At 41.0% G+C, this 27,877-nt stretch overlaps 1 protein-coding gene and 1 non-coding gene across 4 annotated transcripts; one reads left to right on the forward strand and one right to left on the reverse strand.

The window, feature by feature from the left end:
* The first annotated feature begins 5,451 nt into the window (after positions 1-5,451).
* Trnaa-ugc (transfer RNA alanine (anticodon UGC)) lies at positions 5,452-5,527 on the forward strand. The gene has a single exon. It is a non-coding gene; the product is annotated as a tRNA-Ala (tRNA).
* Positions 5,528-11,145: 5,618 nt separating this feature from the next.
* Positions 11,146-27,612, reverse strand: LOC134225728 (MICOS complex subunit MIC27). Of its 3 annotated transcripts, none has more exons than XM_062706037.1 (3): positions 27,473-27,612; positions 12,159-12,500; positions 11,146-11,580 (listed from the first exon to the last, which is right to left on the reverse strand). In XM_062706037.1, the coding sequence occupies exons 2-3, from the start codon at positions 12,496-12,498 to the stop codon at positions 11,213-11,215; spliced, it is 708 nt and encodes a 235-aa protein (XP_062562021.1). In that variant the 5' UTR covers positions 12,499-12,500; positions 27,473-27,612; the 3' UTR covers positions 11,146-11,212. The 3 variants fall into 3 exon arrangements, with proteins under 3 accessions (XP_062562021.1, XP_062562019.1, XP_062562020.1); XM_062706035.1 differs by lacking the exon at positions 27,473-27,612 and adding an exon at positions 12,595-12,746; XM_062706036.1 differs by lacking the exon at positions 27,473-27,612 and adding an exon at positions 12,595-12,695 and having other exon boundaries at positions 12,159-12,520.
* Positions 27,613-27,877: the final 265 nt, after the last annotated feature.

Consider the following 27,877-nt stretch of genomic DNA (forward strand, 5'->3'; position numbering starts at 1 on the left):
GGGGCCCACCATGGGGCTGCCATCTTAGATATCGCTTCCGGGGAAAAACATTTCGTTCTCACCCGCTGGATGCCAGAACATACGCTGTTGGAGCCGCACCATCTTGGTAAACAGACGCTCGATCAGTCGGGTCAAATTTGTTTAAAGTCCTACCCAAAACCAGGACTAGGCACTCTAACTGATGTCAGAAGAACAACAGGCTACACTACCAGCTAAGTACGAATCCCGATGGATGGTTCTCCCAACAGCTGATGCAACTCGTGGTTCATTCGCCTTCTCCACGTACCGTCCGCCATCTGCACCCCATCATAGATGGTACGCAGCACTTTCCTTTCGGAAACTCCAAGTGCGCGTTGGTCCTCCACGAGCATCATCCAGGTCTCGTGTCCGTAGAGGACTACCGGTCTAATGAGCGTTTTGTAGATTGTCAGTTTGGTACGGCGACGAACTCTATTCGATCGGAGCGTCTTGCGGAGTTGAAAGTATGTCGATTTCCAGCCACTATGCGTCTCCGAATTTCTCTGTTGGTATCATTTTCGGCAGTCAACAGTGAGCCCAAGTACACAAATTCTTCTAACACCTCGATTTCGTCACCACCGATGCCAACTCGTGGTGAGTGGCTCACATTGTCTTCTCTTGAACCTCTTCCTATCATGTACTTCGTCTTCGACGTGTTGATGATTAGTCCGATCCGCTTGGCTTCCCTCTTCAGTCTGATGTAGGCTTCCTTCATCTTCTCAAAGCTACGTGCCATAATATCTATGTCGTCGGCGAAGCCAAATAGCTGGACGGACTCTTCGTATTACCACTTCCAAAGCGATGTTGAATAGCAGACACGAAAGACCATCACCTTGCCGTAACCCTCTGCGGGTTTCGAAGGGACTCGAGAATGCCCCTGAAACTCGAACTACGCACATCACCCGATCCATCGTCGCTTTGATCAATCGTGTCAGTTTATCCGGAAATCCGTGTTCATGCATCAGCTGCCATGGCTGGTCCCGATCGATTGTATCATATGCGGCTTTGAAGTCGATGAATAGATGATGTGTGGACACGTTGTATTCGCGGCATTTCTGCAGTACTTGGCGAATGGCCAACACCTGGTCCGTGGTGGAGCGTTCGCCCATAAAACCCGCCTGGTACTCTCTTGCAATTGGTGCTAGTCGACGGCATAAAATTTGGGAGAGTACCTTGTAGGCCGTTCAGCAATGCGATTGCGCGGCAGTTGCTACAATCCAGCTTATCGCCCTTTTTGTAGATGGGACACACGACACCTTCCATCCACTCCTGCGGCAAAACTTCCTCCTCCCAAATCTTAGTAATGACCCAGTGCAGCGCTCTAGCCAGTGCCTCACCCACCACCGTGTTTAAATAGCTCTCCTGGTAGTTGGTCAACCCCAGGGGCTTTGTTGTTCTTCAGCCGGCCAATCTCCTCCTGGATTTCTTGGAGATCCGGAGCCGGTAGAATTATGTCCTGCGTGCATTCCCCCAGATCCATCACCATACCGCCATCTTCGTCTGCCACATAGCCATTCAGGTGCTCTCCGTAGTGCTGCCGCCACCTTTGGATCACATCACGCTCGTTCGTAAGATCGTTCCCGTTTATGTCCTTACACATATCAGGCAGTGACCCATTCTTACCTCCATTTGACCCATTGTCACCCCCGACGACGGTAATTTAATACCCACTGTGCACTTTTGCGAGCTCCTGTTTTGTGATTTTATTACGAATTGAGCACTTTTGTGAACACCACTTACGCTCAACATATTTTAGCGATTTGAACACTTTTGCGAGCACCACTCGCGCTCAACGTATTTTAGTGATTTTCTAAGTTTATTAATTCGAAATAAAAAAACAGCCAGTTTATCAAGTGAATCGAAAAATTAACGTTATGCCTAGATTATGTCCGGGTAAGGATCGCCAAATGTATGGCCTCGTGCTATCGGAAAGGGACCAGCCGAATACGTTGGGTAGCTGTCGGGGACAAAATAGTACTTACTATAGTAACTAGTAGAATCTATCGATGAGCGAAAGCATGGTTGGGTTCGTTTTTTGACCGTGTACCTTATGCGACATAACACTCTTAATATTTTCATTGAAATCGTGGCGTCATGCTCGTTTGGAGACAGATGATTTATCTTCGCTCATCTATACACATATTCCACTATCCATAGTACTTACGTGTAGTCCGTAACTAATCAGGGGAAATACTTGTTGCTTTGAAAATATGTTGTGATTCATGGCCTACTGATGCTTAATTCAAATTATGCCGCGTTGGCGTGGTTACGTAAGGCGAGTCACGTGAGACGTAAGATCGATAAGATATCGATATCGGCAATGGATATTATGCATATTACACACTGCCAAACAAGAATTCAAATAACTATAAATTCATGGCACACACAGTCCAGGTTTACAGTTGGAATGTAGAACCATTGAAGAAGAAGAAGAAAAAGTAGGAGGAGCGAACTCCCAAACAAGTGAAACAATGTGAATACATGCGATAGTTTTCCGCTAAGTTTAGATTAGGCAAGTGAATTGAGCAAGAATTGAACGTGTTAAACCTTCGTTCAATTTGATCAACTCATTTACCCTGTCAAACCGTAGTATAATTTCCAATCTTAAGAGCGCTAGAGAACCATGCTACATCTTTGCTGGACTTATTTGGAGCTTCATGAAAGCCAATAAAATAACTTTTTTTGTGATATCATTCCTTAGGCAGACGACTAAGAGATTTTATAACACATTTTTGTACACAGTAAAAAGCCGTAGGTAATCATTGGTTTTTAGCTAAGATTGCAAAATTCACTCTCAATAGATAATGAACGATGATGTATCATATCTACTTGATATTTTTTTGGATTTGACAAATGATGGACATTTAGGCAAAAATTGCACCTACCGCTTTAAGTTTGTTATTCAAATTGGTAATAAAGCTATTCGTACTTTCGTCTCTACGAAAAGAAATACTCATCAAATATTTTTTGGAAAAACAACCAAACCACGTGTTTAAATTTAAGTAGTTCTACCATCAAAATATGAATTAAGCAGAAATAAAATTTTAAACTCATATCAGATAAGTATTGTGTAATTAATAATCATTAACTTTCTTCTGCGAGGAAAACATGAATTAGTTTTCGTAACAAAACAGGAAGTTTTACGACAATGTGGCGCTATCAAGGATTAAACAAAATTTATCAAAAAATCAATGAAAACCGTCCGTAATGACTGATATGTTCAATTTTTTTTTGCAAGCTCGATATAAAAAAGATCAGATCTGATAAAAAAGCATCAAATTAATCTGTAAAAAAAAAAGCATAAATAACCCTACCTATAGAACATCAGCTCATTTTATGTATAAAAGCCGAATATTTTATTATGCTAAGAGCATACTTTATAAATTTGCAGCCTAGACGGTAGTGTAATGAAACAATAAAATCCAAATTTAACAGCAAACAATAAATGTCGGTCAGGTAAGTGGAAGCGAATTGATTGCAAAACTAGTTGAAATATGTAGAAAAGTGAAAACGAATGTTAACGATACTAATGAAATTTACAAAACTAAAACATTTAGCAAACAGAAATATATGTTTATATCATTTATTGCTGTTTTACAAAGTAATGAGTTGTATCGAATAATAAAATCAAAGCTTAAAGCTGTAAAGCTGTAAAACATGAAGAGAGAAAAACCAACATCAAATTCGTTGTTCAGCAAATTGATTGTAAATCATATCCGACATTCCTTTTTATACTACCTTACATGTAGACTTAACTGGGTTAAGCCGTTTTCTTGTTTGTACTTCGATTCCAGAATAATTTTCCAGGATTATCTAAGTGGTCAAGAAATTCTGTCTCACATGTCTAATTGATAAGGCTGATGATTTTCTCAGAACGCTCTACATATTCATGAAAACCAAATTAAGTAATTTTTTGAAATTTGTTCAGACCGCATTGTACTCTCGTGCTCACTTTTCTCTTAGCTGAAGGAAGTCTATAATGACTAATGAGGTCGTGGGTTCAATATCAGGCTCGTCCCTTTCCTACTATGAATTTCTATTCTAGTTCTTTCTGTGTTTCACGTTTTACCAAAACGATTCCTTTTGTTATAACGTCGCACACAATCCCAAAACCTCCCGTGGCACCTATGAGAGGTCGTAGAGTTCTCTGCATCTTTCTTAAGTAGGTGTCCAACTAACCATCCTTCCCCTTCATCAGCATTCGCAAGGACGTGGCCAGGACAGATCTCGACTATTGGAGAGTGCATTACTGCCATCTGAGAGATAGTTATTAGTCCCAAATCAATATTTGTGGTAACGGATGAAAGTGATGCTACTCTCATACAATAGTCTTGGTTTGTACCTTCTACGAATTTATGCTAAATGCTCAATGCTAATGCTAATGCTAATAGACCGCATTGTACTCTCGTGCTGTGCGGCTCCCTTTTCTCTTAGCTGAAGGAAGTCTATAATACGGCCCAAAGCTTAATTTCAACAGTTCTTCTGAGCGCTGTTTATACCCATTGATTTCGTTACGATTTTTGCTTGGACCCGTGCCTTCGTTTTACATTGGACCTGTTTGTGGAAGTGAAAGTCCGATAAGCGGTGATAATCCTGCAAGGACACCGTTCTGGGAAAACTCTCTTAGAAGGCCTCGTCTCCACGTTCAGCAATGAGCATTAACAAAATCAAGAGGAATGGGGAATCTCTTAATTCTCCACTTCCTCGAAGAAGACAAGGTTTCAAGAAAAAACATATTAATAAAGTTTTCAAGATCGTCCTGCCTTACCGCGGAAAAAATAGAAGGAAGCTGGAGAGTTCAGATATTCCTTCTTACTAAATTAGCTAAATCTGATTAAAATTGATCACTATTAATTATCTTAAGGATAAATTGTTTAGCTCAAAACTTGGAGGGGTATGTGGCGGGACCATCATCATCATCATCTTACATTAATATTGCAAATATTTACTCTTCTCCTCAAGGACCGTGGATTCGGCATCGTAGCGCTGCAGGAGGTTTGTTGGAAGGGATCAATGGAAGTAATCATACCATCTACCAGAGCTGCGGCAACACACACGAGCTAGGAACAGCTTTCAAAGTGATGGACAATATGCAAAGCCGCGTGATCGGGTGGCGGCCAATCAATGAGAGAATGTGCAGGTTGAATATCAAAGGCCGATATGTGAATATGTACGTTATGTGCAAGATATTGATTTGGAAAATGTATTGGAGGTAACCACTTTCCCTTCGATGGAACTCGAACCCATGACCCTACAGTACGCTAGACTGGTGCTTTAACCAACTAAGCTACGAGGGACCTCCTAGCGGCTACTAAACGAGTTCGAGATTTCCAAATTGGACGCATAGTCAAATCACTCACAATCCATTTCTCAAGCCAATTTGGGAATCTCGAGCTCTTTCAGTAGCCGCTAGGTTGCGAAGGCCGACGGAGGTCCTTCGTAGCTTAGTTGGTTAGAGCACCAGTCTTGCGTACTGTAGGGTCATGGGTTCGAGTCCCATCGAAGGGAAAGTGGTTACCTCCAATACATTATCCAAATCAATATCTTCTACATAACGTACATATTCACATATGAGTTTTCACAACATTGTAAATTAATGTCCAAGTCGGGTGGTTTAATCCCCGGAAATAGGCAATTAACTTCGATTGAACTGAACTGAAACTCAAACTGAAAATCAAAGACTGGTTCTTCAACTTCAACAAAATCTACGTCCATAGCCCACACTCTGGAAGCACTAATGATTAGAAGGACGCAATCTACGCGCATCTGGAACGTGGGTACGACAGCTGCCGAAGCCACGACGTCAAAATAATCATAGGAGATTTGAACGCTCAGGTTGGTCAAGAGGAGGAGTTTAGACCGACTATTGGAAAGTTCAGTTCGACGAAAAGTGCAGACAGATTCTGAAGGAAAAGGACGCATCGCGGGCGATCGCGTAGCAAGGGACCCGACAGTACTTAGAACGCAATAGACGGAATCAGAGACAGCAGACCTTTTTCAGGAGAAGAAACGCCGCCTAGAAGAAGCGGAGTGCGAGGAGATGGAACAGCTGTGCGGTTCTCAAGAAATACGCAAGCTCTACCAGGAGCTTTACGCATCCCGCAAAGGTTTCGTACCGCGAGCCAAGATGCGCAGGGATGAGAATAGGTGCATCTTGATGGACGAACGTGAAGGCAGCACTACGAGGAACTTTTTTCTTACAAGAAGTAATGACCCAGCATACGCGTAGTAGTTGCCAAGTAGTTGCCGGAGTGTGGGACTCTCTTACACTAACTCTCCTTGGGCACCAACCCTAATCTCCCTCCTGGACAGCTTTTAAGCTTTATTTCTGGAGGATACCCAAGTAACCAAAAGTTCTTTTAAGAGTACGTTTTTCACTTAATCAGCTTCACTGAGCTGCTTAAGCGTGAAACGCACTCTTAAAGGAACTTTTGGTTACTTGGGTATGCTGTACTTCCTCAGCACAAGCCGATCACTCACTCTTTTGCCGAAGCAGACCATACGCTACCCCACCGAAATAGGCGCACTTCCCATGCACCACTTGTGCCTCACTGTGGGCGTGTGGATTCAAACCACTACCATCCTGCCACCAAAGCAGCTTCTCCAAATGTTACTCGCCCCATATGAGTCTTATTTCGGTGCTCACCCTAACACTCGAGGTGTCAATAGCGGTATGTAGGCACCAATCAATGCGGGGGCAGCAGGGACTATGTCCAAGGGCTTGACGATTCCTCCCCAGGCCATCTGCGAGTTGTAGCTCCTGCCTAGGATGTGGTGGGGTTTGACAGTGGGCCCTGCTAAACCGCTATAAAAAGCTGCATGTATCCGGAAGTAAGCTCCGCCGAAGCGACCGTGTACCGCTCAAAGCGCACGAGCCCAAGTCCTGGTGTCAGGTGGGACGCTAAACAGCCCTGACACGACGGCCCTCCGAGACGGAGACCCGACGACGAATAAGAAGTGTTCTATGCACAGCTGGAGCAGACATACGATGGATGCCCACTGCGGGACGTCAAAATCGTCATCGGTGACATGAACGCTCAGGTAGGAAGGGAGGAAATGTATAGACCGGTCATCGGACCGGATAGTCTGCATACCGTATCGAACGACTACGGCCAACGATGCATACACTTTGCAGCCTCGCGCGGAATGGTAGTCCGATGCACTTTCTTCCCTCGCAAGAATATCCACAAGGCCACATGGAAATCACCTAATCAAGTAACGGAAAACCAAATCGACCACGTTTTAATCGACGGTAATTTCTTCTCACGAACGTACGCACTTACCGAAGTGCGAATATTGAATCCGACCACTACCTCGTTGCAGTACGTCTGCGCTCAAAACTCTCGACGGTGTACAACACGTGTCGGAGTCGTGCGCCGCGGCTAAACATTGGGCGGACGGTAGGCAGCAGCTGGAAGTGGCACTCCCAACGGAAGAGCAGCTAGGCACAGCTTCTCCTAAAGATGGCTGGAGAGACATCCGATATGCCATTGAAAGCACCGCAACCGCTACACTAGGCACGGTGGCTCCGGATCAGAGAAACGACTGGTATGACGGCGAATGTGAGCAGTTAGTTGAGGAGAAGAATGCAGCATGGACGAGATTGTTGCAACACCGCACGAGGGCAAACGAGGCACGAAATAAACAGGCGCGGAACAGACAAAACTCGATTTTTCGGAGGAAAAAGCGTCAGCAAGATCGAGACCGTGAAGAGACTGAGGAACTGTACCGCACTAATAACACACGAAAGTTCCATGAGAAGTAGAACCGTTCAAGTAAGGGCCACGTGTCACAGCCCCATATGTGTCAGGACATAATCGGGAACCTTACAAACGAGCGTGAGGTGATCCAAAGGTGGCGAAGAGTACCTGAATGACGATATGGCAGACAACGGTTGCGGTATGGTAATGAACCTAGGAACACGCGCGCAGGACATGCGACTTCCGGCTCCGAATCTCCAGAAAATCCAGGAGGAGATCCGCCGGCTGAAAAACAACAAAGCTCCTGGAGTTGACCAACTACCAGGAGAGCTGTTCAAACACGGTAGTGAGGCACTGGCTAGAGCGTTACACTGGGTGATTACCAAGGTTTGGGAGGACGAGGTTCTGCCGCAGGAGTGGATGGAAGGTGTCGTGTGTCCCATCTACAAAAAGGGCGATAAGCTGGATTGTAGCAACTATCACGCAATCACATTGCTGAACGCCGCCTACAAGATACTCTCCCAAATTTTATGCCGTCGACTAACACCAATTGCAAAAGAGTTCGTGGGGCAGTACCAGGCCGGATTTATGGGTGAAAGTTCTACCACAGACCAGGTGTTCGCCGTACGTCAGGTATTGCAGAAATGCCGCGAATACAACGTGCCCAGACATCATCTATTTAACGACTTCAAAGCCGCATATGATACAATCGATCGGGACCAGCTGTGGTAGCTCATGCACGAAAATGGATTTTCGGATAAACTGATACGGTTGATTAAGGCGACGGTTGATGTGCGTAGTTCGAGTTTCAGGGGCATTCTCGAGTCCCTTCGAAACGGGCAGAGGGTTACGGCAAGGTGATGGTCTTTCATGTCTGCTATTCAACATCGCTTTGGAGGGAGTAATACGAAGGGCAGGGATTGACACGAGTGATACGATTTTCACGAAGTCCGTCCAGTTATTTGGTTTCGCCGACGACATTGATATCATGGCACGTAACTTTGAGAGGATGGAGGAAACCTACATCATACTGAAAAGCGAAGCTAAACGGATTGGACTAGTCATCAACACGTCGAAGACGAAGTACATGATAGGAAGAGGCTCAAGAGAGGTCAATGTAAGCCACCTACCACGAGTCTCTATCGGTTGTGACGAAATCGAGGTGGTTGAAGAATTCGTGTACTTGGGTTCATTGGTGACCGTCGATAACGATACCAGCAAGACGCTCCGATGCCAGACATACAGACATGTCTGTATTTATAAATTATAAATTTATAAATTTTGATCTTGCATACAGACATCATACAGATTACAGACATTATGCAGACTTTTGATTGAAGTTACATACTTTTACAGACATTCAGTTTTCGAAAACTTTGGACTGCCAAACAGAATCCTGTTGTGCTTTCCAATTAAATCATTTAAAAAAAGGATTGTTTCTGAAGCCCAAAATGATCCCGTTCGACAGCCCAAAAGAACTCCATTAGGGTGCACAAAGGATATCCGTAAGTACGAGTTTCTGAACGAAATTCTCGAATCACTCTGGGCTTCCCAAAGAAATCCTTTCGAACTTCCAAATTCTGATGGGATTCTGAACAAAATCATTCTAGAATTCCGAACGGAACCCTTTTGGACTTTCGAAAGAAATACTTTTGGACTTTCGATTGGAGCGTTCTGGGCTTCTGAATGGACAAGGGATTGCGATTAGAATACTTATAGGATTTCCTACCGAAGCCATACAGGAATGTTGTTCAGAAGCGTAAAAGGAATCGATTCGAAAACCCAGAAGAGTTCCTTCCGCAAACCAAAAAGAGCTCCGTTCAGAAAACCATAAAATCTCGGTCTGAAACCTCAAAACAAGTCATTTCTGTGGGCTTCCGAACGAAATTACTTGGGATTCTGGAAGGAATTCTATTATATATTCTTTTGGGTTTCCGAACGGAACCTTGTTGTGCTTCTGAACGAAATTATTTTGGACTCTACTTTCGAACGGATTCCTTTCAGTCTTTCGAAAAGAATACTTTTGGGTTTCCGAATGGGGCCTCTAATGTTTTTTTCGGTTTCTGTACTAGGGATACCCTTTTGGGATTCCGAAGCCTAAAAAGATTCCGTTCGGAAGCCAAAAGGATTTTGTTCGAAAGCGCAAAAAGACAGGAAGCCCGAATAAGTTCGAAAGGTTGTAAAGCCAGAAGATGTCCGTTTCGTTCTCTGAGGTTTAAAACGGATTTATTCCTTCGTATTTCGTAAATTACTTATTTTCAGTATCTCGTAGGTACTTGACTCGGCTTAGACTACGTTCAGCATGGTGATATAGCTACTTGATATAGAGAATCTTGACATGAGATGTCATGCGAATTATTTACAGTAAAAATAAGATATGTGAACTTTGATGTCATGCTACTCTATACCAAGTGATATACTGCCGTGAATCGCATATTTGTCCCATATGAATAAGAAATGCAGCAAAGATGGGACAGATATGTGATTCACGGCAGCTCGTAGCCTGGAAGGCACATTAGTCTTATGGGCCAAACACAATTGATACGTTTGCGTGCGTTTTGACAGTTTTCCCATGGAAAAACTGTCAAAACGCACGCAAACGTACCAATTGTGTTTGACCCATTACACTGACTTTTTGATTATTGAAACCCTGGGAGATAGCTCTCGATACTACACATTAATTAAAATAAATATTGTCGTCATACAACAGGTAAATTTTCAACAAGGAAAAACAATCTGAAATGGCCAAATTTTGTTTTGCGTCTTATTGTTGTTATCTTGCCTTAGAAAATTTTCTTGCCGACAGTTTTGTTTTCGGCTCACAATGACAGCTAGATTTCGGCTTGGCTTGACATACATTTTTTTAAATCTGTTTCTCAATCCCAGTTGAAACCTCTACGTTGTCAAAAGTGCATAGTTTTGAATAATTTTCTAATTCCTGCACCTTCTGACTTTTTGCCGAGATTGATACAGACTTATGAAAAATGTATCTGGCATTCCTGGGTTGGCGAAGTGCAGCCAAGGACCGAGCTGAATGGAGAAGACTGCACAGGCCACTCCGGCTTTAGTCTGGTAATAAATAATAAAAGGTATGAAGAATGTTTTTATAGAGGTCGATTTGAAAGCGAGCGGGGGGCAATATTTGTGATGGTATAGATCTCACGACCTTCCTTCTGCCAAACTCCCGTATGAAGGGGAGGGAAGAATATCAGTGTGGAAGCTGATAGATCTCCACTGGCAAAAGGAAGGTGGTTTGATTTGCTCATATACCATCGTGTGCGGAACGGTTTTCTTTATAATCATAGGCAATGCATACACAGTTTGTTTTGATTTCGATTGTCGTCCCATCGGTGAATGTCCTCATGGACAACCTAATTTCAGTTTCGTCTTATGAGATTTTTTTTACAAAATCAAAGGAAAATAACCATTCACTATTCATTTGCCATATATTTTTCCAACAAAGTCACCACAATCAATTTTAGTACTGTCAGTATTTATTTTTTATCAGGAAACACCACATTATATGCAGATTTTGCAAGTCCTGAAACGCTGTCTTTTAGTTCACCAATGCTGGTAGGAATTGTTGGCAGTTCGAGTTGTTCATCGCCGGGCTTCACACCGTACACAAAGTTGTAGCCGATGGTGGCAAATTTCTTCGCTTCTACCAAACCATGCTGGGCGTACAGTTCCGCTTCCTGGGGGTAGCAGACCGACGCAACGCCTCCGGCACCGACCGACGTGTACAGCAGACGACGGATGAATCCACCTCGGAGTCCGAAAATCAAACCCGCTAAACCGCCGATGGCTATCGCACCCACACGAGGCATCGTGTTGTCCTCTTCGTTTAGGTAATCACGAATAACTGAAAATATAAAACAGATATTGTTACTATTACTTCAGTTTTTTTGGAATTGAAGTGTTTCCTACGATTTAGAGAAAAGCAGTAGCATAAAAGTATTTTTAATAGCATATGTATCTAGTTTATGATAAATGTTTCAGTTTTTTTTAAATATTCTATAGGAAAATTCATCTAATTAAAAACAATAAAATAGCTAAAACAATAAAACATAAAGAATTATATAAAAAAGGATATTTGTGATGTGTCAGCAATAGGACACATGTTTAAAATTTGTGTTTTTTTACTTCGAGTAAAAATGGTTTTGATATCGAGTCGTATTATCTCTTATTAGGTTCGTAATTTTGGTTTTTCAGGCGGCTTATTGCGCAAACCTCTTGTCTCATCGGAATGCCGTCGTATCAGGTCTGTTTAGTGTTTCACCTAACACCATGGTCCTGCAGGACTGTCTCTTTGGCGGATCATAAATACTTGCGGATACATGCAAACCTTGAATTTATCGAATGTAAGATAATGATCAAAAGGATTGTTGAAAAATCGTAGAAAAATAGTTTTCTTCGCCTGAACAATTCATATGTACTCACATTTAGTTTGCTTCTTCCCATCCTCATACCACTGGACAACTTGCTTCTTCTGGTCCGTCAGCAGATGCGATGCATCGGACACCTGCACCCGAACCGCACGGATTCCTTCTTCTATGGCTTGAACGGGCTTGGAGGGAACGCTCTCCTTGTGGCCTTCGCACTCGCAGGTTACTTTTTGATTGATTGGCCGGTAAAGGGGCAGCTCCGATGGCTTACAAACGATGGGTTTTGTTGCTTTGCTAGCATCTCCTGCGACGGGGGTGCCGGTGTTTTCTGAAGCTTTCACGACGGCAGCAGCTCCCAAAACAAACGGGACTCCGCAGCCCACACCACGGATCATCACTGTAAATTTTAAAATATTCCTTATGAATTGCACAATTAACGTCACCACAAACTAGATAATAGATGCATGACAAATAAAAAAGATTATACTAACTTTTTGAAAAATTATATAATTTTGAAAGTTTCGCGACAAAATTTTGCGAGGAGGAAAAATTGTTTTGCCAAACATATGATTTTGACGTTTATAAAATAACTCGTTCGCCACCTACAGGCGATTCCAAGAACTAGGAACAGGTTCATGTACAGGATGACAATGTCGCTACCTCCAATATGTAGATGGCGGTAGTGATGATATTTTAGTTTCTACAATGGATCATAGGCAGAAAAAGGCTCAAATTGGCCAAAATTTAAATTAAGTATAGCCAACATATTTAATAAAAAAAATGGTTTTCGTACGGCCGAGTTGCCGAATAATAGGGTTTCTTACCCCATTCCCGGCCTAACATGCATACGACTGCATTATTTAATTGATATTTATGACAGGAAGCAACTTTTCCTAAACTTCGTGTGCCGTGCAATACTGCAATGGGATTCACTTCTGCTTAAAATATATATTTAAAAATAATAAAAATATTTTGTTGTTTAGGGGCCGTACACATATTACGTAAGCACTTATGGGGGGAGGGGGGGTCGGTAAATATCTTACGCTCCATATAAACAAAAAATCATTTGTATGAAAAAAATCTTACATGGGGGGAGGGGGGTTCGAAAAACCCAGAAAAATTGCTTACGTAATAAGTGTACGACCCCTTACGTCGCATTTTCTACACGCTTAAAATCAATAACACAGAGATGTGTTTGCATCACACAAAACGGACCTAATGCGGAACATCCCCTAGATGAGCGACAGTTAGACAGGCACAAAAATGATTCGTACGGTCGTGATAACGGTCCTTTTCAACATGTTAACGTTTGTACAGATTCCATGTTTCATGAGGAACCAAATGCTGTTGAAAATATTGAAATCCAAGCTTCAATAAAACCACACGAGCTATTTTTGTGGCTGTGTAACTGTCGCTCATCTAGGGGATGTTCCGCATTAGGTCCGTTTTGTGTGATGCAAACACATCTCTGTGTTATTGATTTTAAGCATGTAGAAAATGCGACGTAAACAAAAATATGCACGTTCAACGCCGACATGATGCCAGATGGTATTATTTATAATCATTTTTATTTGGTTGAAAAGATATATTCACTCATCCAAATTACTTCCAAACAGTTAAAAACTATATTTTTTCACTTTTTGAAATCGAGAGAATTATAAATAACATGATAGCGTCAACGTATTAGATAGTTTTGCTATGAACGATGAAGGATTTTTTCATACTAAAAAATACTCCTGGCCTTTTGGCAGCACGGTGCGGCTAGAAGTTCTTATGCCGAGATGAATTTTTGTTCGGTTTGAGGATACATTTTTAAATGTATTCTAATATGTTTATATTAGTTCTAGTGAAACGAACAAATAGAAAAGATTAAAGTGCGTGAGTTTATAATTATTGTGTGGTGATTAATAGCTTCAAGCAATGATTGTATCGAGCAAGGGGTTTCCAAGATGCTTTGAGGTGACAAGTAATCCAAGATTACTTCATTTTTCGCAAAGTAATCATATTATTGTGAGTAATCAAGGTAATCGAGGTAATCAGAGTAACCCATAGTAATCACAAGTAATCATTGATAATCAGTGGTAATCAGTTATTAATTATTATATTTTTTAGTAATCAATTCATAGTAAATATCAATATATTATTGTTCTTCCAGTTGAAAACTGAAGTGAGCTCTAGCGACCAAGGAATTTTCTTTTATTTCTCGATGTCGAAACTGCATCGCGATTTGTACGCATTTATATTGCCGCCTTGAGGCATCATAAGCACTAACTCCGATGTAGTAGCGACATATGGAAATGGCAGAAAATTGAATTGTCATGAGAGATTACATCGGTTTTTAGCTGGATCTATTTACAATAGTCAATGGTAACCATCTGTTATTCATTGTAAATTTTAGTAATAATTGACCTTTTCCATCAAGTTTTCCATCAGCAAATTTTATTCGTTTGATCGATTCTTTAATTTGTTTAAAGTCAACTTTCCCAAGAAACTATATTGACGCCTCTAGCTCTTTTTGAAATTAAAAAAAGTTTAAACCACGTGCATCACCTTCTCAGTTTTTGTTTTTGATTTCAAAAATTTGTTAGATTATTTAAAAAATATGGGTTCTTTGGGAAAGTAGGCTATAAATTAGTCAAGGAAGTGACTGAGACAATAAAACGAGAATTTAATTTTGAAGAGCAAGATCTATTATTCATAGCATACCAAAAGTAAGAATGGTTATACATTTCATAAATGTATTGATTACTATACTGCCGTCATACATATATTTGTCCCATGTTTGCTGGGATTTCCTATGTACATGGGACAGTTATGCGTAGAACGGCAGTATAGTGAAAGCAAACCCAGCTTTGCCCGGGTGTTGCAAATGCCACAATAAACTATTTACAGCACCGCATACTAGATCAATTTCCGTGCGTTTGTTTTGTTTTCCTGAACTGCTGGCCCACAACTGTATTCTAAAGATTTTTACATTTCCCCGTTCAATTCACCAACTGTTTGTAACCTTGCGGATCCCAAAACGAATCGGTTAGGGAAAAAATCTTGCAAATCGGCCAACCCGTTCGCGAGTTAAAACGTCAGGGAAGAAATCTCAACTCATTTTTATTATATAGAAAGAGAAAGATAGTTGATTATTATGGATTACTCTGGTTACATTGATTACTTATTAAAATTGATTACTTAAGTTACGATGATTAATAGTTGATTACCATTGATTATTTATGATTACTATGGATTATTCTGATTACATTGATTATTTTAATCAAATTGATTACTAAAAATTACGCTGATTTATTACTGATTACTAAAAATTACAATGATTCTTACATCATTTTTATGCATTTGCCAGATCAACGAACTCAAATCGTTATCCTCTGAATAGTTTTCCATAGCCGTTGAGAGACGAACAGTTTCATGAGAGTAGAAATGTCAATTTCTCGCAAAATAATCAAATAATCATGAGTAATTCTTCGGAATCAGTAAGTAATCAGGAGTAATCAATGAGTAATCAGCATTAAACGTGATAATCACTTTAATCAGGGTAATCACTGAGTAATCATGGTAATTTTGACAGTAGTGACAAGTAATCAATGATGTTGGAAACCCCTTGGTATCGAGAACTGTGACGATTTACAGGTAGGTGTTTATATGAAAATACCGTTTTGTAAAAGAGGAAAGATTCACTCCGGCTCAGTGGTGTAGCAACGGAGAGCGATTGTTTGGAATGTACATTTTTATTTTCTACTAGTCGACCCGGCAGACGTTGTCCTGCATAGTAGGCGAGAAAGTGCGTTCTGAACTACGCATGTAAAATGCCCATACGATTCCTTATTTTAGTTTTTCATAGTTTAGTCAATTTTACCCGTGATTTTAGCATGAGAAAATATCATATAAACCCGTCGGAAAGAATTACGAACATATTTGCTGAAAGATCCATCCAGCCGTTTTAGAGTTATGCGGATACGAACACAGACCATTTCATTTTTATTATATAGAAGAAGAAGAAGAAGATAATTGGACCAATTAGGAGTGAAGTAAATGGTTGAAAAATATTGAGTATTGTGCGAAATAAATGGGAGACTTTTTTAAAATTATGAACCATAAACCTACGGATTCCAAAAAGTATAAATCCTTAGTTTTCTGCCGGGAATCGGGTCCATAGGCCCAAGTAGTGATTTACCCTATGCAATTAATTGCAAAATTTAAAACAAGACGGGACTTGCACAGGAAAGAATAAATAGCAAATTTTAAAAATTGCTTATCTGATTTTGTAAACAAAGATTCGGACGTCGATTTGACAAATCTGATGGCACTTCCATGCTAAGCATCACCTTCTATACGTATTCTTAGGCTGTTGAAGAAGACTATTTTTGATTGAATAAGCGCTCAATTAGCTTCCAATGTTTGTTGGGCAGGTAGTGGTGGGGTTTGACAGTGGGCTCTGCCAAATCTCTATAAAAAGCTGCATGAGTCCGTAAGCAGGCCATATCAAAGCGACCGTGTGCCCCTCAAAGCACGCAATAGCCCAGGGAGTGCCAAAGGGCACATCCGGATTAACGCTAGTGATATCCTGATTATGACATACTGGCTGCATGTTACTGGCTTTGTCTTTGGATATTGTAATACTGTGAAGCGAGGGCTGGTAGTCGGGTCATTCTATTCTCTTAGTAAGGCCGGGTGACCCTGAGCTGAAACGGCGAATGGGATAATGGCCAGGCTGTCTTCCGTCCCGTAAAACCGTGGCGGGCCCTTGGGCGGGCCTTATAGCACGCGGTACAATTCTGCCACCAGTCTGACCAACTGCGTGGGAGTATGCTCAGATGCACATTCCTGACTTGTGCTGATCTGGCTCTGAACACGCAAATGTCAACCCTCGCATGGCCCATGAGCAATGATTTTTTTTCAAATTTGAACAAAAATACTGTGAGGATGTGATTGGCGGGTCTAGCGAAAAGGAGAATCCTTTCACCAGACGAAGTGGCCTTAATAGGTCACCCCAAAGATTGCCGGGGGAAGGCAACGGGGAGGCTCGTGGTGGGTCTGAGGATGTGCCGGTTGAGGTAAAAATGGACGGACCTACTCTAACCCGGGTCAACGATAGCTTGCGATCGCCGGGTGGTGAGGTTATCACCCTTGAAGTCGATGTTGTGTGTATTAACGTCAAGTGCGTAAGCATAGGCGTGAGCGATCTCAATAGTCCCCCCTGATGTATTGCTTAATTGCGGGCCGGGGGTACAGACTGGCGAAATGGTTTTGGTTTTAGTGGTTCGGGCAAGAGTTACATGACATACTAGACTGGCCCAAAATGCATGAAATCCTGAATTTCAAACCTTGCACTCTTAAATGACAGTTTGGGGGTCCCAGAAGCTCCCCTGAAAATTTCAGCTCATTCGGTCCAGTGGTTGGCGTGCGCAAATGACTCAAAGTTTATATGGGAAAAGTGATATCTTTTGTTTAGTAGAAAAACACATCCGGGATATTGTTCGATGTTTAATCTCGCAATTTTCTGGCGTCGTTTTATCTTCGAGCTAAAACGCTAAAAAATATACTCAAAATAGACATAAATTGAAGAACTCAAAATTTGGTCAAGTTTGGTTTATGCTATAGTTTAGAGTTCAATTTTCGAAGCGTGAATGTAAATACACTAAATTAATTAAGTACTTCTTCCATTTATTTTGTTAGCCTCAAATAAAAATATACAGCCATCCAGTTCCAACATTATTGATATGATCCCTCAAAATTACCTTATATTTGGTAGGATCGTTCCTTATAGAACAATATTGGACCCATGTTATTATTTCCCCTTTATGGTGACCAATTTCAATATGGAGTATTCAGAAAAATCGATCATTTCAGGAATTTTATTTTTCATAAAATTGTAACTCCCAAATCATTAGGCCTATTTGTTGTATGTATTAACAAATCAAATAAAAGCTCTTCATTACTACAGGTATACCTCGATATAACGTAACTAATTTTTCACTCTTCAAATCGTTGTATCTCCAAAACCACTGGTCCTGCAAGAAAAATGTATGCTTCTTGCTTTTGTGAAGTGATATTTGATCGTGCAAATGGAATACATAAAATGGATTCAAAATCTAAGGAAGAATTAAGTATGGAACTTGTTGTACCAATTGAAAGTTTTAAAGGTGTAAAGTTGCCTTCAAACGGTGATGTACTTGGTCGGATGCGTTTTATAATTAAAAATCAACACTTCAGTATAAAACCAGCTGCTAAAACTGTAGTAACTGAACTTCAAATTTTTTGGGATAAATATAGAATTCCTCTAATGCAACACTACAATGCTGTTGTTAAGCTCCTAAAATTATTTAACAAAATGCGAGCAATTATCAAAAAATCTTCTCACGCGGGAGATAAACAGAAAGAGCAAGAGTCTAGTTTCATTAATAATTTGGATCGATTGTTTGACATTGCTCGACGAAATGCATTAAATTTGATTGAAAACGATAAGGATAAACAGTTCCTTAATCTGCAAAGGGAAGTTGGAAGGCCTGGATCTGCCTTTGCGAAAGTTAAAAAAGGCAAAATCGGAGAAGAACCAACAACAGAACCAGAGCCTTCCTTGGAATCTCAATTAGCTACCAGCGTTTTTACTATTTATGGGGGAGGTAAGAATATAATCAAATAAGATGATAACTTCTACTATATGTCAATATTTTTATGTCTTGCTTCCAGATGAGAAACCCTCCACTAGTAGGGCGTTTTCCGAGCGAAGTAAATCAAAAATAATGACTCCTAGACTAGCTGCCACCCTAGACCGTATTGGACTAAGCGACCGAAATGCAATGTATGTTATTTCTGCGGTTTTAACAAGTGCTGGACTAAACTTAGGTAAGTTCTCCTTAACAGTACTTTTATTGTATTGTTCTTTCTCCTTGAGTTTAATTTTATTATATTGATAGTATCTTGTAACTAAAACAAAACCTTTATCAACTTTATCTATTTTTCAGACGATTTTACCGTTAGCAGACAAACAATCTCAAGGGCCCGTGCAGAATATCGCGAAGAGATTGCTCAAAATATCCAAAGCAATTTTGATCTAAATGGACCACTTGTTGTACATTGGGATGAAAAGCTGCTTCAAGATCTCACACACAGTAAACTCAGATCACTGGAGTCGGTAAAATTTTACCGGGTTTTCAAACAGCTGAACGTTCGGTAATGAACCCGGTAATTTTTTTGATTACCGAACGCCCAGTAAATAAAAATCAATCTGAACTGTCAAAAATTGCAGTTTGTTCGGCAAAAAATTGACGATGTTATCAGTAATTTTACCAACCGATATGTCAATAAAATTACAGGACGTCGGTAAAACATTAACATTTTTTTCGGTAAAATTTTATTGATTTTACGGATCGATCAGTAAAAAGTATAAAGATTTTTTTTTTGAAAAGAGAAAAGAATGTAAAAAGGAAGACAAAAAAATTGTAATATTTAACCCTTTTTTAGAAATCGTCGAAAGTATTTTTAGCGTGAACTACCATTAAAATTATTAACATTAAACGTATTTTCGGTTTGTTGTTTTAAAACAACATTGCGCATTTAAGGGTTAAGAAATCATGTTTTACTTTTTGCCCTTCAAACATCAATTGGAATTATGTACCTATTCTTATTTTCGATATTTTTATTATATTTTACTGCCTCATTTTCAATTTGTTTTCACTGAAAGTTTTTCCTCCATCAGTTTAATTGATTATTTATTTGCAGTCTCCAGCATACTGATCCTATATGCAATTTTTGAACGATGCTTTTCTTGTTATACTGGCGGTCAACAAAACTATATTCATCAGTGGACTTCACGACTAGAATGGATTCTAGCGGAACACATGCCGAACCGTGAAGTCTAATTGCAAAATAGTTTGTTTGGACAAAATAACTTGTGAACGCCGGCACAAAAAGAATTGCATCGTTTAAAACGATATGAGATCACTAATGCTTGTCACATCACATGCAAATGATTAAAACAATTATGAACTCACAAAATCTCCTTGAAGCAAAATCGCGAATCGAAGAGTAATTCAAATGGCGTCTGTTTCTTTTCTATTTAGTTTCAATTGTTTGTTAACAGTTGTCTCCGGTAATTTTTTTAAAGTATATTTGATGAAATGTTCGGTAAAGTTACATGTTTTACTGTCAGTACCAGTATTTTATTACCGAACAGCCTATAAACTAATGAATTGCCGAAAGAGTCAGTAATTTCTTCACAGTGTACAGTAATATTTTTTTCCATTTACTGAGTCATCGGTAAAAATATCAATTTTGACAGTAGTTTTACAATTATCTCAGTAAAATCATGATTTACCGAACTAAAACTGTAAAAATAATTACCGAACAGCGAAGTCCTTGCTTAGTGTGTGTGTTATGATTTTTGGATATCTTCTAACTAAGCATGATTTGAAGTAATCGATAGGTTTTTTTGTTATTTGAAATTTCTTTCCTACAATTTTAGATTACATTTGGTAATATTTGTTTTTTTTTAAAGAAGCTATTTGTAACATATTTTTAACTTTTTTTTAAAGAATCTATCTGATTTTTTTTCTTTTCAGGTACTGACAAAGTAGAAAGATTGCCAGTTTTGGTATCTTCTGGAGCAAATGTTCAGCTGCTTGGAGTCCCAAAATTGTCTTCTGGAACTGGTGAAAGACAGGCAAACGAAGTTTGCAAATTGATGAATGCATGGGAACTAAGCGATCGCATATGTGCAATGGGATTTGATACAACAGCAGCAAATACAGGAATCAAAAAAGGCGCTTGTACCCTAATTGAGAAGCGGATTGGCAGAGATCTTTTATGGCTGGCGTGTAGGCATCATATTGCCGAAGTTTTGATGACAGCAGCTTGGGAAAAACTATTTTCTTCAAAAGGCCCTTCTTCAAGTATTTTTATAAAATTTAAATCGGCATGGCCTACTATGGATCAATCCTTTGATGAAAATATGGTAGACGAAAACATTATTGAGATTCTTGGTGATGAAACACAACATTTGATTGAATTTTTGAAAAACCAACTCAACAGCAACGACAAGACTATAAAGAGTTGCTAAATTTATCTTTAGCATTTCTTGGTGTGAATTAAATTTTCGCCACCAGGAGCACATAGCAATGCCAGATGGATGGCGAAAGCAATATATTGTCTTAAAATATGGCTGTTTAGACATTTTGACAATTTGACATGACCGATGATGAAAGGCGAAAATTCCAGTAATGTGTGCTTTTATTTTACGAGTTTACATTTGGTCTTGGTTTAAAGCTCCTTTACCCTCATCAGCAGCACGAAATGATCTAAAATTGATAACTTTACGAGATGTTTTCCCTGATCAATCAAGAAATGTGTATATTTCTGCGGCTTCAAGATTTGCAAATCATCTATGGTACTTGAGTGAAGAACTAGTCGCTCTGGCTTTTTTCGACCCAGAAATATCTACTGATGAGAGAAAAGAAATGGCACACAATTTAAAATCTTGTAAGGGTGATGAAGTAAGAAAAATAAAATTGAAAGTATCTACGATCGATAAGTTGACTTCTTGTACGCTTTCGGATTTTGTTTCTCAAAATACGATGATTTTTTTTTGAAATTTCTGGAATATCTGCAAATTTTCTCAAAGAAGATCCTAGTATATGGGATGAATTGGAAGAATTTGTTGAAAGTAGAAATAAAATTAATTCATTTTTGGTAGTGAATGACTGTGCTGAAAGAGGAGTTAAACTAGTTCAAGATTTTTGTGGAAAACTGACAAAAAATGAAGAACAGCTTCAATATCTTCTCAAAGTTGTTCAACAGTATAGGCAAAATTTTCCAGGTTGCACTCGCTCTGTTATAAAGGAAGGCCTAGCAGTTGAAATAAATAATTAATATAGGTATAAGTGTTGTTTGTTGACAACTTTGTAGTTTTATACAGTTAATAAATTATGCTATAAACATTAAACCTGTTGTTTGAAAAATATATAACTGTCCTTTCTGTCCTTCTGTCCCTCTGTCTGTAACGATTATATCATATCGTTCTAAAATTGATGCAACGGGCATCACGATGTCCGAAAACAACTCGTTACAAATATTTCATGAATTTTGTCTCCCCTTAAAAACTTCAGCTCGTTGGCTTCAGTGGTAAGTCACCCCCTCCCTCTCTAGCTACACTACTATACAGATTACGGAAAGTATTAACAATCGGATAAAAATTCGCGAGATTGCGTGATAATCATGCATTTAATTTCGCACGGCACCGAATACGCCTGCATCGCCGCTGCAATGGTCGGTGGTACGTTGCTCTCATTTTAAACACCCCTGGGGGACACGCTCGACACCCTCGACTTTGGATGCTTATAACTTGGCCAATTTCAAAGGGATTTACATCCGGTCTTCACCAATCGCTTCCTTATATAAAAAAGGTTCTATATTTTGTTCACAACAGGAAACCGTCGACTACAGCGCCACCTAGAAACAAAAAACTGAAACGGTTGCGTTTCCTCATGCATTTGGATCACTTTTCCCTTACAAACTTTGAGCCATTTGCGCACGCCAACCACTGGATCGAATGAGCTGAAATTTTCAGGGGAGCTTCTGGGACCCCCAAACTGTCATTAAGGATGCAAGGTTTGAAATTCCAGACTTTTCACTTGGGCCACTCTAATGACATACCCATCCCCACTAAGGTGGGGTGTCATGGTCATTTTTTCAAATCAATGATTTTTCGAAGCCATTTTGAATCTTGAACAACTGTGCAGAATTTGGGACCGATTAGTAGCTTCCTCGCTTTCCACATCGCGTTTGAAGTTTGTATAGAAATTAGTATGGGAGAGCGTATAAACCCATTGCAGATTAGGCAGCCTTTTCAAATTAATCAGCGTATTGTCACGGTCCATACACTACACATTCTTATGCAACGTACACACCAGTCAAGCTGTTCGACGAACATTGACTCCGCCCCCAAGAAAACGCTTCGGTTGCTGCTTTGTTTGAACGCGTGTGAAGTTGTTCGAGTAACCATTTGACAGTTGGAGGCTCGGTTGGAAAAAAATAAAACGGTTTGATTTTGGTTTGAGTTGTCGGGGGTGGAGTCAAGGTTCGCCGAACATGTTTGAGCATTTGTAGTAAAGTTGCTCAAACCCCCATATATTTTTTGATGGTTGGTGCTCAAGTTGGCGCTTCGGTCGTTCGTGTGTGACATTGTTGGTCGAATAAATTGATTGTTCGTGTCGCTGTTGGTGAAATTTGATGGATGTTTGAATAAACGAGAGGTGGAGTCAATGTTGGTCAAACTGCTTAACCGTGTGTACGTTCCATTAAACATTTATATGAGCAAATGTCCACGCTGGGGGAGGGGGTATCTAAAACTGACCAAAACTGGTCCTAATGGTATATGAACAGCCCCTGGGTGACTTTGTTGCATCCATTTTTATTGCCTGCATTTGGCCAGTTGCACCATTTGGAAGATGATGGCTACTGGGAACAGGGTAAATTTGCGAAATATGTCTGGCTGTGCATTGTTATTTAACCTCAAGTTGAGATTCAAGGGGCGTTGCGGATTGACATTGACTTTCCGATAACTATCAATGTGGTTTGAACATGCATGAACCCGATTAGAAGAGCATAACAAAGACAGAAAACAGTTTTGATACGTTGTGACATTTGTGACTTATTTTGATAGAATTATTTTCTTAGTAGTAGTTATCTTTAATATGGTGTAGCAGGATTTTGTCTTACAGTCGAACTTTCTGGAGACCTGCTGCGACCTATAGGGGTTCTGAGTGCACAGTAAACAATATATTTTGTGTCTTGTTCTGTTATGGATTTCTAACGGAAAATGTTATTTTTGTGATTGATTTGTGACGGGATTTTAACGCTTTTCGTTTCAAGTAGTGTCAATTTTAAAATAAGTTCAGGTATTTTAAAGACACCCTACACCAAGTTTCAGCAAATGTTGTTATAGAGGTATAGTATGGCATGATGGTATGTGTTGGTGTAGTTGTGATGTGACCTTCTAGTCGGGAATCTTTCTATATTTTTAATTTGCTTTAACGGCTTCCTTGAAGTTGTGTCCTTCATCCATAGCCAACTGTAAAAGTGTGCGGGTGACCAGGTATGGAGCTGCTGCGGTGCCGTATGTGACCGTCAGAAGTTCGTAGGTTTCGATCGGATCCGATGGAGTTCGGCGGAACAGAATGCGCAGGAAATGTTTATCGTCGGGATGGTGGAGCACTTGGCGATACATTTTTTCCACTCTAGAGACCGATCAACAGTTGATAGGTAGCAGATCGGTGGCGTGGCGGAGGAATTGATGGCAGTTTTCCCTGATACTGTCCAGCCAAATAGGGTGTCGAGCAGGAACGGCAGACCTTCGCCAAGTGATAGACGGTTTCCGGTGTGGATTTCATGGTAACATTCTCCGCCAATTATGATATCGATCATGCCCGTGTATCGAAATTGGGATCTGCTAATGGAACCTTTGGTATGTTCCACGATGCGGAATTGATGGCTATAGTGGGTAAATTGGCAGTGGGCTTCTTCATGATCAGGAATTCGAGTGTGGTGGAAAAAGGACTGGTTCGAGATTTGATCGTTGCGGAGATTTGCCGCTTTATTTGCTTCGTAGATTCTCCGATTCCTGCAACTGAAACATCAACTACGGCTTGACGGGTGGCAAGAGCATTTGCCAACTTCTTGGTGATGAAATTAGACATCGCAGCGGAATCGAGAAGAGCTTGGATAGCGATTTCCTTGCCGTGCTTGTCGACGATGGATAGTACAACCGTTTCTAATAGGACCGTGCTTCTACTTGATTGGACGGGGAGATTTACTTCGGGTGGATTCGGCGATCGTCGACGTGGATTGAGAAGACTGTTGAGCAGTCGCATTCGACGAGCCGGCAGGAATTGACGTAGGTTTGGAGGGTGTACCTTGGTCGTGCAGTAACGTGTGGTGTTTGGCGTGACCCGTTCTACACGATAACTTCGATTTACAAGCCTTGGCTTGATGGTTTGTGTCGTAACCGCGATTTTCAAAACGCCGAGATGAATCATAAACCGCGACTATACGCACCGAAGATCGTTTACAGAATGACGAGAGAGTGCGATCAAACCATTATTCAGTCCGGAATCAGTCCTTCTCTCACACACGTATTTAATCCCAATCGAAGCATCTCAAGGTGCTTACTCTTTCTTTTTCTTACGCTTGTCACTCTCGCACGTTTGAGCCATCCATGGTGTGTTCGATTGCTCTCCTTGGCAATGTAATGCTTTCACACTCCTACATACGCTTAATCGCCTTTTCTTTTCTGGCTCACGCAAACTCCAGCTGTGCGGGGTCGATATTATCAGCATTTCATGGACAGTCATTACATGCTCGAGAGAATTGGGCGTTTATTCGTTTAAAGCAAACAAGTGAAATAATTTCAATCCACTCACGAATAGCCAATTGTGATATAATGTTACTTATTTTTATTTCCTAATTGAACTTCATTCTTGCATATATTATATTCACTATAGTTTGGACGGAGGCAATTCCAACATAAACTTCGCTTGGTTATTAGTTCACGACGTTGTCCGATCTTTTGGTTGGCAAACGTCGGACACTGAAGTAGTAGGTGCTTCTGCGAACAAGCGTGACATTGTGAAACGTTTGGCTTGACTTCTTTGGTGGCATTGTTGACAACGGACCTGACTGTAGTGGATTTCTTCGGAACTGGGCCGGCCACCTTGATGTGGGGCCCTTGGGAACGGTTCTGTAGATCGCTGGAGACTGACTTCAACATACGACACTTGATTCGTGAGGAACTCAATCAGCTCGTCATACTTGACTTCTTCCTGCTTTCGAGTTTCTTGCTCCCAGGCACGCAACGTATAGGAGTCGAGCTTGTTGCAGAGGATGAACGTGAGTGGTGTATCCCAATGCTTAATGGGTTCTCCGAGTTTTTCCAACGCCTTGACGTGAATCACGCTTCATCGGTGCCAATTCGAATAGCCGTCTAAATAACTCCTTCCGCAAAAACCGCTTGTTATCATACCTCTTCATGAGGGCGTCCCAGGTTGACGCGTAGTTGTCCGCTTGTATGTCGACACACTCAAAAGGCTTCTTGGCATCTCCTTCCAAGGACTGCAAAAGATATTGCAACTTATTCACCGTTGAGATGTCATCGTTGCCGTGGATCATGGATAGAAAATTGTCTCAGAACGATATCCATCGCGATTCGTCTCCAGACAACTTTGGCAAGTCGATCTTCGGCAAGCGATGATGAAAGGTAGTAGTATTATGCAGCTGTGCCGATGTTGACATCCTTGTCGAATGCATGAGTGGATGATCCCGATCTCGCTTCGCTAGCAAGAAACCTTTCAACTTGCAAAAACGGTTCTCAAAATCATTCCGCACTGCCACATGATGATCGAAATTCTCCTCTTCATCTAGCTTCTCCAACTCGGACTGCACGTGCAGAAACTCCTTGTTTGTCCTGTTCAGCGTTTCCAGCCGCACGGAGATTTCTTCGACATCCCGCTCATGGTCGTATTCCCTGACAAACCTTTCCACCACATCTCGAGATGCCAAAACCCGTTTGAGAATAAGCTTGTCCTCAGTTATCTTCTTCTCCTTCTTGGGTGCCTGGGTGGGTCTCTACCACCACGAATCACTTGACTGCGCGAACCGAACGTGAACAACACAAAATCGTACGATTTTCTCCTTCCCGTCGCGTTGTGCTGCTCATACGCGATAACGACGGAAACACCACGGTGATCGATCGAAATAATCCTTCCCGTCGCGACACGTGATGCTTCTACGCGCACACAAAACGAACGACCGAAAGAGAACACGTAAAATCGTAACGATTGCTCCTTCCCGACGCGGTTACGTGTTCAGAACGACTCGCGGATCCGCTAAACGCCACCGCGCAATCGTAGGAAATGTAATATCAAATATAACAATTGATATTAATTTGGTCCATTACTGTACCAACAAAATTGTATGACACTGTAAAACAAACCTATGCAATTATCAAATTTGCTGAGATGGGCTAGCCAATATGCCACCACAGCTGATATAGCAAACTTCTACGTGCGCTTGTTCCACAATAGCAACGATTCGATCGTTATTCGCCTTTATCTTTTCGCATGCAAATTTCTATTCCTCCTCAGGGGCAAGCCAGAGTAAACGCGACAGTGCAATTTGACAGCCGTGAGTCGCGTCGCGTCGCATCGCTCGTCGCGTTTACTCTGGCTTGCCCCTCACACAGTACCTACTACCAACTTCTGTACTGGGGGGCAAAGGTTTGGCGCCAATCTCGTGTGCAGCAAACTGCCACTCAATAGAATAAAGTTTGAATGGCCTACCTTTTGTGATCAGCGTACTCTGACCACTTACCGCAATGGCGAATTCCACTTATTTGAGCGTAGATCTGGGCTTGGATGCTTCCTCCGACCTGGCTCGAAGGACCAATATTCGAGCGTGGTGCCCGTATATGCCAGCCACCGGAGGTTTTTCTTCCCACTATGCGCTAATAGCGGCGCGGGTCGTGAAATTTACCACCAAAATCACCTTGCAGGCTGTGTCTCAGCAGAACAGAACACCACGGTATCACAATTCGATTGTGAAATACCACGATTCACGAGTCACAACACAATTGTCCCGATATTATTGCGACCACGAATTGTCACGCACGCACTCACGAGATGGATTTCAACCGCCATCGTTGGCCATCACCGCAAGGACTTCGGATCGGGATATAAATTTGTTGGATTTGGTGTGCACTGAACTAGGGGAGAACGG

This window comes from Armigeres subalbatus, chromosome 3 (genome assembly GCF_024139115.2).
Source record: "Armigeres subalbatus isolate Guangzhou_Male chromosome 3, GZ_Asu_2, whole genome shotgun sequence".
Lineage (NCBI taxonomy): Eukaryota > Metazoa > Arthropoda > Insecta > Diptera > Culicidae > Armigeres > Armigeres subalbatus.